Source organism: Electrona antarctica (assembly GCF_951216825.1).
Source record: "Electrona antarctica genome assembly, chromosome: 5".
NCBI classification, from domain to species: Eukaryota; Metazoa; Chordata; class Actinopteri; order Myctophiformes; family Myctophidae; genus Electrona; species Electrona antarctica.
In genome coordinates, this window is record NC_136810.1 from 4,976,613 (window position 1) to 4,988,988 (window position 12,376).

General features: G+C 42.4%; 1 protein-coding gene across 3 annotated transcripts in view; it reads left to right on the forward strand.

Moving 5' to 3' along the window:
* LOC306922779 (neural-cadherin-like) overlaps positions 1-12,376 on the forward strand; it is a 161,879-nt gene that overhangs the window by 132,770 nt on the left and 16,733 nt on the right. For all 3 annotated transcript variants that reach the window (XM_079500602.1, XM_079500601.1, XM_079500600.1), the window contains one exon: positions 5,771-5,975. In XM_079500602.1, coding sequence (XP_079356728.1) covers positions 5,771-5,975 — 205 coding nt within the window. The remainder of the gene's footprint in view (positions 1-5,770; positions 5,976-12,376) is intronic.

Sequence of the window (12,376 nt, forward strand, 5' to 3'; positions counted from 1 at the left end):
CATTAAAAACAAATATTAAAAATAAATAAAAGTTATGGAAAAATCACGCCCCCCCCCCGTGACGTGATAGGCTATTTAGAAAAAATATAAAACGTTTTTGAAACATTAATTGTATCTTCTCTCATGGTGGTCCCTGCCACAAAACCTTTTCAGGTGGGGGTCCGTGTCCAAATAAATATTAATGTGGGGGTCCTTGGCAGGAAAGGGGTTGAGAACCACTGTCCTGTAGGTCAGGAGTTCTCAAGGTTTTTGGCTGCGGACCCTGGAAATACTTCGGCCATGTCTCGCCCCGCCACCCTCCCTCCCCACCCCCAATACAGATTGGACAAAGTGGAGTGAAACGTACAATATTTGCCTCTGACATAGTCAGAGTAGTGGAGTAGAAGTATAAATTACCTCAAAATTGTACTTGAGTAAATGTACTTAGTAACTTTGCACCAACTGACTACATGCAGTACATGTTGTACTGTATATTTCATTATACAGTGTGCTTATATATCCTTCTGAATCCACAAACCGTTCACAAACTTCATTAGCATGCCAATGCACACGCACACACATACACACACACACACACACACACACACACACACACGCACGCACGCGCATGCACACACACACACACACACACACACTAGCACGCACATGCACACTAGCACGCACATGCACATGTGCCGACCTACAAACAAGCACAAATGTTAATGAATCCCAATTTTAGCAATGAAGAGCAAACAAGCGTAAATACCCCCGGATCAAATGTATTCAAACAGAGTCGGGCTAAAGCAAACATTCCACAAAAACAAACTCACAAAAACAAACAAAAAATAATTTTAGCAGTTTAATAACCTCACATTAGTACATTACAGAGCACTGGCTGCATGGCAAAACTCTGAAGAGAAATGTGTTGTCTCCCATGAGGGACCCAGACTTAACCCATTCTGGACGGGAACCCCTTTTGGTGTTTTAACTAAGCATTATGTTATACTTTAGCTATTGAAAAATAGCAGATCTACAAGCTCATAGCGCGCCACCGAGTGGCGCTCTATGAGCTTGTAGGTCTGCTATTTTTGAAAAATCGTAAAAATGCGGCACAAATCTTTGAATATATATTCTTTCAGAGCGAACATTTTTGTATTTCGACGTCAGGCCTAAATGTTAAATGAATGAATCACTTGAGGGTAACCGTATTTCATTAATAGTGCAAAATATCAAATCTAAAAGCTCACAATGCTTCCCATTGTGACGTGTTGTGAACTCGTAGATCTACTATTTGCATTTTGAAAATGTTAAAACATTTATGGAAAGAAATGTGGGGGAGGGCATTTTTTATGTAGATCTCAAGATTCTTGAAAACAATAAATTTGAATAAATCATACTGTACTGCCACAGGGTTCTCTGCATTTTCTATACAGTATGTGAACACATGTAGAGGATTTAATGTTGCACGGAATTTGCTGTCTTCACACACATATTCTAGCACAAGATGTGAAGTTCACTGACTAACGCTTTTCATCTCTCATATTAACGCAATCAAGTACAATTATAAGTTAGAATCTAACTTATAATTGTACTTGATTGCGTTAACATAATCTAACTGTTATATTATGTCAACAATCATTACAGCAATCATTTACTTACTTACTCTTCGAGAGACATACAATAGTGGCAGAAATGTGCATGTATCTAGTTTGAGAGCCATATTTAGAACAGAAAATGTCTGAGTGTATTTGAGTTGAAGGACATTTCTTGATTACACATTTTGTGCAGCTTAAGTCTTTTTTTTAACTTAATTTTTATTTGCAGGTAGACATAAAAATAAAAAACATAAAATGACAATTACAGTGCAAGGGTTCAGATACATCATTAATATACAACATATTCCAGTCCATTTATGAATGTCCATCATTATTAACATTGGTGTCGTTTTGTTGATCCTTATAGTCAGTCCATTTCTCCCATTTTTCAATGAATAGTTCCTCTTGTAGTCTCATTATATGAGTCAGTTTCTCCATTACAAATATCTCCTCCACAATGCTCAGCCACTGCTCACAAGCTGGGGTTCTGGTTTGTACCATCGCCTTGTAATTGCTTTTTTACTAGCTGCCAATAACACTTTGACGTGCAGCTTAAGTCTAACTGAGTTAATAGAGCCAAATATTAAGCCACTTCAGAAACCATACTAGACCATTTTGGGCGGGAACCCCTTTTGGTGTTTTAAACATTATGTTATAATTTAGCTATTGAAAAATAGCAGACCTACAAGTTCATAGCGCGCCACCGAGTGGCGCGCTATGAACTTGTAGGTCTGCTATGTTTGAAAAATCGTTAAAATGTACCTCAAATCTTTCAGAAAATTGTCATGATTTAGAAAACTTTTTTTTTTTATTTCGACCAGGCCTGAATGGGTTAAGCCACTTCAGAAACCATACTAGACCATATTAGAAGCGTTTTTGAACACCTTTTTTCTATCACATGTTGTGTGTTGTACACCTTTTTGTCAAGTAAAAAGTTAAACTCTACAAGCGATGTGGACGTGGATTATTTTTTGGAGTCAAACTTACTGCTTCACAGGCTTTGGAACTCACATCTAGTAAAATACATTATCTCCACTTCCCCACGAGATGAACACAGACCTTCTCCCCTCTTCCTCCAGTGACTGGATTGCAATGAAGTGATTTTCCCTAGAAATGCGGCCTGTTCGAGCGCGTGTCATTTTTCTTTTACAGATTGTGGTTGCTAACACAGGACAGTGTGAACACAAACCAGACCTAATGAAAAATGAAACAATTTGTCTTATTGATACGACCAGGACTTTAGGTGTGAAAGGCACCCGAGTGTTGCGCAGAATGTGGTGCTTATCGATTGCTGTTTCACCCCGCTGGCTACCGGCGCATTCCAGCGGACGAGGTTTCCCAGTACACAAGGTCACGTGGTGTCAATCGGCCAATCACCAAAAGGTCACGCAAATGTCACTTTTCTTTTACAGCCTGTGGCGAAAAGAACGTTTTTCTCCTTTTCCTTTAGTGTAGGAAAGGTTAGAAAACATGATATTTACTCGCAACTCATAATAATGTGTTCGCGACACAAAGGGATCCTACATTTGGGAAAAAGTGTTGGAGTGCATTGACCGGGCGCGTGTACAGTGGATCGCTTCACCTTTAGGCTCTGCATTTTAGGCCACATGTGATTCCCTTTTAGCACAGTATTGACAAAAGAACAACAACGGCTCAATTTGGATTCAGAACATATTGGACTGGATAAAGAAAAGAAACGCTTCAGAGCTCTGACGAGTGCCCAATACTTCTGCTTTGAGGGGTTTGATCGATCATCAGTCAGTGCTGGCGTGTGTCAAATACTGATTTGCTTGCTGTCGGGTGGAAACCTTGTATGTCCAAAACGTATCATTCTCGTTAATGCTTTTCATTGGTTTAATAAATCCCACAGACAAACTGTAACTTTCCACTTCTGCCCCGGATTTGAACCCGGGTCTTTTGCACAAGTGCTGATTGAACTGATTGAACTAATAGAGCCGGCCTGCTTGCTCAGGGATAAATTAAATCTTGAATCTTTCCCCAGTGAGCCCCTGGGGGTCAAAAAACCTTAGGTTTCGTTTTTGGCTAGGTGGCCCAGGCTTCATCCAATCAGGATAGAGAGGATCCTTCCGCCAATCATGATCGAGCGGGGGCGGGCCTTGGTGTGCGTGCAGTTGCCCTGTTGCGTGTCCCCCTACTGTAGTGCGTGCATGTGCACATCTTGTTACCGGGGCGGACCGGGGTTTTTTCCAAATCACCCAAAACACTGAATGCTCCTTTAAACTCACCAACATTGCAGCTGTAGGGAAAGTTTGAATTATCCTCTTTCAAACTACAAAGTGTTTGTTTAATAAACATCCACCGTAGACATGTTATGAGCTACTGTCTGTCAATACATTCGGTGCAGGTGATTATTTTTCTAAGTGTTGGAGTTTGGAAGCGCTCGTTGAAGTCACTGAACGGTCCTGCGTACCACCTGTTTCGAATTTGCACATAATGCAGGACGCAGCAGCACGACCCGTTAATAAAAACGAGTGCTTCCAAACTCCCAACACTTCACGGCACGGGATTTCTTGACAGAAAGTAGCTCATAACATGTCTACATGTCTATTTTTATGAAACAAAACACTTTGTAGATTGAAAGAGGATAATTCAAGCTTGACCTACAGCTGCAAATTCCGTCGTTTAATACAAGCAGATTGGAAAATCGATTTGGATCAATGAGCTGTCAATGGAGGGTATACGTATGCAACTCTAGATTCATCCCAAAACAATCTAGTGTTGCAAATTGCAGCTACTGTGACAGATCTGATCTGGTCACTTGCAAATGCAGTGTGAACGGTCGGGCCAAAATATCAGATTTGAATTGGATTTGACTGGATGTGACTGGATGTGCACTGTAGTCTAAATCGGACCTTAACCCATTTTGACCTGAGATCAGATTCTAAAAATGTCTTCTACATCCTGACAGTTTTCTGAAAAAGCTATGTTTCTATGTCAGTCTTCTTCGATTTTTCAAAAATAGCAGTCCTACAAGCTCATAGCGCGCCACCGAGTGGCGCGCTATGAGCTTGTAGGTCTGCTATTTTTCAATAACTAAAGCATAACATAATGCTAACACCAAAATGTCTCAATAGAGGAGCAGGGAGACAAAATACAACCACCCCCATTGTACATGTTATATTGTATTAACATACTCAGGCTGTCAGAAATGACTTGGACAGTATTAACATACTCAGGATATCAGAAATGACTTGGACAGTATTAACATACTCAGGCTATCAGAAATGACTTGGACAGTATTAACATACTCAGGATATCAGAAATGACTTGGACAGTATTAACATACTCAGGCTGTCAGAAATGACTTGGACAGTATTAACATACTCAGGCTGTCAGAAATGACTTGGACAGTATTAACATACTCAGGCTATCAGAAATGACTTGGACAGTATTAACATACTCAGGCTGTCAGAAATGACTTGGACAGTATTAACATACTCAGGCTGTCAGAAATGACTTGGACAGTATTAACATACTCAGGCTATCAGAAATGACTTGGACAGTATTAACATACTCAGGCTGTCAGAAATGACTTGGACAGTATTAACATACTCAGGCTGTCAGAAATGACTTGGACAGTATTAACATACTCAGGATATCAGAAATGACTTGGACAGTATTAACATACTCAGGCTATCAGAAATGACTTGGACAGTATTAACATACTCAGCCTATCAGAAATGACTTGGACAGTATTAACATACTCAGGCTGTCAGAAATGACTTGGACAGTATTAACATACTCAGGCTGTCAGAAATGACTTGGACAGTATTAACATACTCAGGCTGTCAGAAATGACTTGGACAGTATTAACATACTCGGGCTATCAGAAATGACTTGGACAAATGGAAAAAACTTTAGTTAAACTTGCAGAGTGACAGATTACTTTACCTGGGACTAATGATAGTGCTGACATGACATAACAATCCCATTAACATACTCTACCATACAGATTGGATACAATTACTGTACATTTTATTCATTAAAAAAGTTTAGTTTAAACACTTTCACTTTGACATCGGCTATTTACCGTAGTATGACACAGTAGGGAATTAATTTAATCCCCCCCCCACAAAAAAAAGAATAATAATTAAAAAAAAGAACATACAAAGTTGAAATATGGAGATATGAGGTTTCAGGCCCTGACAATCAAATCTTTCCTCTGTTTCCTGCAGCTTCCTGGTGGTGTTTGCCATTTCCTTCCAGAAGCTGTCCCTGGGCTACAGCCTGCTGATCAATCCCAGCAGCCTGTTCAGCATCCAGCCGGAGACGGGAGAGATCAGCCTGACCAGAGCTCTGGACTACGAGAGCGACCAGCGGCGGTACCTGCTGATGGTGAGGGCCAGTGAGGACCCCAGTGGCCTGAGCACTGCCATAGAGGTTGGTTTCCATCCATTAAATCACTGGTCCTCAACCTTTTTATACCAACTGATGTTAACCCATTTTGGACTGAGGTTGATTAAAAAGGCTTCTAAATCCTAAACCCATGTTTCTATGTCAGTGGTGCTCAACCTTTTTCATGTTAAGGACCCCCAGAATTATGTCTATTGGGCCACGGACCCCCATCTCAAAATATGTAGTTCCAGGGACCCCCCAGAAGCCAATATTTTAGTTAAAAATGTTCGCTCTGAAATATATATTCAATGATTTGCGCCACATTTTAACGATTTTTCAAAAATAGCAGACCTACAAGCTCGTAGCGCGCCACTCGGTGGTGCGCTACGAGCTTGTAGATCTGCTATTTTTCAATAGCTAAAGCATAACATAATGCTAACACCAAAAGGGGTTCCCGCCCAACATTGGTTAAATACAGGAGCGTAGACCGGTCCCATCCTATTCAGCCATACACAGTAAACCAGCAAAACTGCCCAAAAATCACTTTCACCTAGAAAATCCATTCACATTTTTTATAATTCAGTTGACTGTGGAGACACATGCTGGAACTTTTTACTTTGAAATGTTTTATAGTTTCTGAGTTATTTAATTTAAACGCCAAATGCATTCTCAATGGCGAAAACACAAACTTTGGCACCACGTATTAAAAAAAAAAAATCATTGTTTAGATTTTTTTTAATAAAATAAAATAAAAAATAAAAAAATATATATATATTTTTTCAAAGACGTCCACAGACGTCTTGGGCTCTGCCCGTGCGGTAATACCAAAGACGTCCACAGACGTCTTGGGCACAAAATGTGTTAACACAGAAGGGACATTTCATTTATTAGTATTTTTTGTTGTTGCTTTTGTTCCATTCCTAAGCCAATATTGCTGCTGCTTTAACAAACTCTGGCGAAAGTACCTGGCAACGGGCCCCGGTGCAAATGTTTTGTGGCTGTGGGGGTAGGAGGAAGGGGGGGTCATTGGTTTGGGGCAATCTGATAGTAAAATACAGTAAAATACAGACCCACAGGAACGCACCCAGGGTGCCGGTCCGATTCCGAAACGGTTGAGAAATGACAGTTACCGTGTGGGGGTCCCTCTACTGTACTGTACTGTACTGTACTGTACTGTACTGTACTGTACTGTACTGTACTGTACTGTACTGTACTGTACTGTACTGTACTGTACTGTACTGTACTGTACTGGCACACCCGAAATCACCATATATACAGTTAATATGTTTGTGTGTGTTAGGTTGCGCACAGGTGGTGAAAAACAACCATTCTGTTTTCGTGCTCGGACGCACCCAGCCAGCCAGCCAGCCAGCCAGCCACCCACCCACACACATAGTCACTTAAGGAAGTGGTTGCACCACTTAAAAACTTTAGTTAAACTTGCAGAGTGACAGATTACATTACCTGGGACTAATGATAGTGCTGACATGACATAATAATCCCATCTATAGTGTTTCATTAGCGCGACGGAACGTGTCAAAATAGGCTATACAGCTGAGCTATGTTGTGCTGCTAACAGGCAGCGCATTAATACAGTAACACACGCATTGAAACAAGGGCCGGCCGGCTGTGGTAATAAAGCTACCAAGGAGTGGACAGTGATGTCACTGTTATGCAACACGGAAGTACAGTAGTATGGACTTGAAGCTGTTTATAAACCAGTCAGTCAATGACATCACTGACGAAACCTTTGTGTTACTCTTCCTGCGACCGATAGTCCCTGAAACCAGGTTTTCACTGACTGTCGTCTTGACTCTTCTTCCCCCCTTCGTGGGCCCCTTGGGGCCGCTGGGCCCCGGTGCATTGCACCCTTCATGGGCCCCTTGGGGGCGCTGGGCCCCGGTGCATTACCCTTCATGGGCCCCTTGGGGGCGCTGGGCCCCGGTGCATTACCCTTCATGGGCCCCTTGGGGCCGCTGGGCCCCGGTGCATTGCACCCTTCATGGGCCCCTTGGGGGCGCTGGGCCCCGGTGCATTACCCTTCATGGGCCCCTTGGGGGCGCTGGGCCCCGGTGCATTACCCTTCATGGGCCCCTTGGGGCCGCTGGGCCCCGGTGCATTGCACCCTTCATGGGCCCCTTGGGGGCGCTGGGCCCCGGTGCATTACCCTTCATGGGCCCCTTGGGGGCGCTGGGCCCCGGTGCATTACCCTTCATGGGCCCCTTGGGGGCGCTGGGCCCCGGTGCATTGTTCACTTTACTGAACATCCTCCTCACCGAATGCTCAGATACTGTGAGAGGGCTATCCTCTGCCTCTCTGACTGTCTCTAGTGCTCTATCTGCACTGACCTGCCTGTTACCACTACCAGGGGTCTCAAAGCGTGCATACAAGTTGTTTAGTTCATTTGCCAGAGACATGTCAGCATTTTACAAGGAGGGGGAGGTGCCTTATAGTCTGTCATCTCCCTCAACCCTTTCCACAAACTCCTAGAGTCTCCCTGTTGGAACTGTAGATCCACCTTTTCTCCATACTGCTTTTTGGCATCCTTCACTGCTCGCCGCACGTCATAACATGCTGCTCTATAGGCATCCTTATTTCCCGTCACCAGCCCTGACTTATGAGTGGCTGTTGTCCTTTTCAGAGCCTCACGGATATTCCTATTTATCCAGGGTTTCTGGTTTGGAAATATCCTAATGGTGGACTTGTGGATTGTAGCCTCTGTTGTCTTAATAGTGTCTAGTATAGACTGTCGATATATTCGCCACTGACTCTAATGTGGTTTATCTGTTCTCAAATCTTCTATTAGCAGCTAGGCGTGCTGTCATGCTCATTTCAGCACAGATAGAGAGACTATTTCAACCAATTGCTTGGTCAGAAGAACTACCTTGTACTGTAGTAGTACCACCAGAGGGGAGCTCTAGTACCATATAGAACTACCTTGTACTGTAGTAGTACCACCAGAGAACTACCTTGTACTGTAGTAGTACCACCAGAGAACTACCTTGTACTGTAGTAGTACCACCAGAGGGGAGCTCTAGTACCATATAGAACTACCTTGTACTGTAGTAGTACCACCAGAGGGGAGCTCTAGTACCATATAGAACTACCTTGTACTGTAGTAGTACCACCAGAGGGGAGCTCTAGTACCATATAGAACTACCTTGTACTGTAGTAGCACCACCAGAGGGGAGCTCTAGTACCATATAGAACTACCTTGTACTGTAGTAGTACCACCAGAGGGGAGCTCTAGTACCATATAGAACTACCTTGTACTGTAGTAGTACCACCAGAGGGGAGCTCTAGTACCATATAGAACTACCTTGTACTGTAGTAGTACCACCAGAGGGGAGCTCTAGTACCATATAGAACTACCTTGTACTGTAGTAGTACCACCAGAGGGGAGCTCTAGTACCATATAGAACTACCTTGTACTGTAGTAGTACCACCAGAGGGGAGCTCTAGTACCATATAGAACTACCTTGTACTGTAGTAGTACCACCAGAGGGGAGCTCTAGTACTATATAGAACTACCTTGTACTGTAGTAGTACCACCAGAGGGGAGCTCTAGTACCATATAGAACTACCTTGTACTGTAGTAGTACCACCAGAGGGGAGCTCTAGTACCATATAGAACTACCTTGTACTGTAGTAGTACCACCAGAGGGGAGCTCTAGTACCATATAGAACTACCTTGTACTGTAGTAGTACCACCAGAGGGGAGCTCTAGTACCATATAGAACTACCTTGTACTGTAGTAGTACCACCAGAGGGGAGCTCTAGTACCATATAGAACTACCTTGTACTGTAGTAGTACCACCAGAGGGGAGCTCTAGTACCATATAGAACTACCTTGTACTGTAGTAGCACCACCAGAGGGGAGCTCTAGTACCATATAGAACTACCTTGTACTGTAGTAGTACCACCAGAGGGGAGCTCTAGTACCATATAGAACTACCTTTTACTGTAGTAGTACCACCAGAGGGGAGCTCTAGTACCATATAGAACTACCTTGTACTGTAGTAGCACCACCAGAGGGGATCTCTAGTACCATATAGAACTACCTTGTACTGTAGTAGTACCACCAGAGGGGAGCTCTAGTACCATATAGAACTACCTTGTACTGTAGTAGTACCACCAGAGGAGCTCTAGTACCATATAGAACTACCTTGTACTGTAGTAGCACCACCAGAGGGGAGCTCTAGTACCATATAGAACTACCTTGTACTGTAGTAGCACCACCAGAGGGGAGCTCTAGTACCATATAGAACTACCTTGTACTGTAGTAGTACCACCAGAGGGGAGCTCTAGTACCATATAGAACTACCTTGTACTGTAGTAGTACCACCAGAGGGGAGCTCTAGTACCATATAGAACTACCTTGTACTGTAGTAGTACCACCAGAGGGGAGCTCTAGTACCACCGTAGTGGTACTCCACACGTACCACAGGTTGAGATTCACTGGGTTAAATAAAGACATTCTTAACGCTGACAGTAGGAATGGAACCAGATGGATCCGCCTGGTTGCATCTATACTGTCAGAGTTACAGTGAATTTACACTCATGATGTGAGTCTGTATGGATCAGAGATGAAGTGAAATGCATGGATAGATAGACAGACACACACATGGCACACATGGCACGCACGCACGCACGCACGCACGCACGCACGCACGCACGCACGCACGCACGCACGCATGCACGCACGCACACATACACACACGCACAGAGGAACAGAGGAACAGTGTAAAAATGAGTCGTACCGGATTTTGTCACTCATATATAAAGTTAGCCAAGTTGAGCTGAGGTTCATATTCATATTAAGTCAGTCTGGGTAAAACAATACTCATATTCAATTTCAATTTTAAAGATTTTTTATTAAGCATAGTAGAGGGGTTTGGACAGGGGAAAATGCAGTAGGATATGATATGTTATGCTTCTTTTTCTTTTATAAAACAAAACAAAACAAGACGAAAACAATCCCCCACCCTCCCACTTGGAACTTTGACACCTTCTCCTATCACCGTATAGGTTTTTTTATTTTATTAAATAAATATTCACAAAACTCATATTGTCGCCAAATCTTCTCTGATAGCTTCATCTAACCACCACATAGTACTCTACTGCTCACATATCCCCAGGAAATATGACCGAACTAGATGCCAGTCTCTTAAAGATTGTATGTACATGAAAATATGTGTACAATGTGTGTACATTGTCATTATCATCCAGCAATATCTTTATGTCATGTCATGTCATGTTTGTTGAATTAATGGATTTAGGAAAATCAAGAAGCTCTTGTTCAGATCCTGTGAAGATCATGAATAGATTGTTTATGTCTATATGGAATCTTCTCATTTTCAAGCTGTTGTGTGGAAATAATAAAAAAAGTCCCCCCATTCTGTGTTTCCTAGAATTGGTCTAAAAAAAATCATAAATTGTTTTGTTTATTTGGATCCCCATTAGCTACTACCTTTAGCAGCTACTCTTCCTGGGGTCCACACATAAAATACATTACATCATATGAAATACATTTTACAAGACTGTAAGAAAAACAGTTAAACAAATAAAAAATAAACAAATAAATATAAAACAAGTGATTAATAAATATAACAATTCGCAACCATGAATACAATTTCAGTTTGAGTAGCCTACCGTTACAGTATGAAAGATTTTAATTAAACAGTGTTCAATGACCATCATCAAAAGCAAGTGACATGAGATATTTCTTTAACTTATTTTTTTAAATCTGATTTACTTGTTGCCTGTCTGATTTGTGATGGAAGACTATGCAGCTCTTTCATTGCTCTATATATTACTGTGTGTTGCATTGCATTCGTTTTTGAGATGGGAAACGTAAAAAGACCTTGTGCTGAATGTCTGGTATTGTAGGTGTGTTCATCAGAGCTGAACTTCAGCCTGCAATACAGGACAGCCGGAACTTTAGATGAAATAATACCTCTGACACAGTGAAACACATCTTGATGACATCATCATCATCAAGTACCCGTATCTTCAGCATTGCTCAGTAAATAGCGTTTTAATCCGATCGGTGACCATTTCATCAGAGTTATAATGTATCCACATGCACCAACCGATAGGGGCGCTTAGTTGAAAGCACATGGCCAAAAACTGATTAAACTTTGCCTTTTATTGAACAATACGGAAGATACCGGTACTTATACCCGCCCTAGCAGAATTATAACATCCATGGCCCTGGGGTGAGCCCTTTATATTTGTAATCTGAACATTTGTGTAGGCGTAAGCCGTAAGGACTGTAAATGGAGAAATGTGAAACACTTCAGGCCAGGGCGATACCATTAGCTCACAGCGCATTGCGACGCATTGTGAGTTTGTAGATGTTTGGTTTATGCTGGGGACCTGGGGTTCAAGTGGTTTATGCTGGGGACCTGGGGTTCAAGTGGTTTATGCTGGGGACCTGGGGTTCA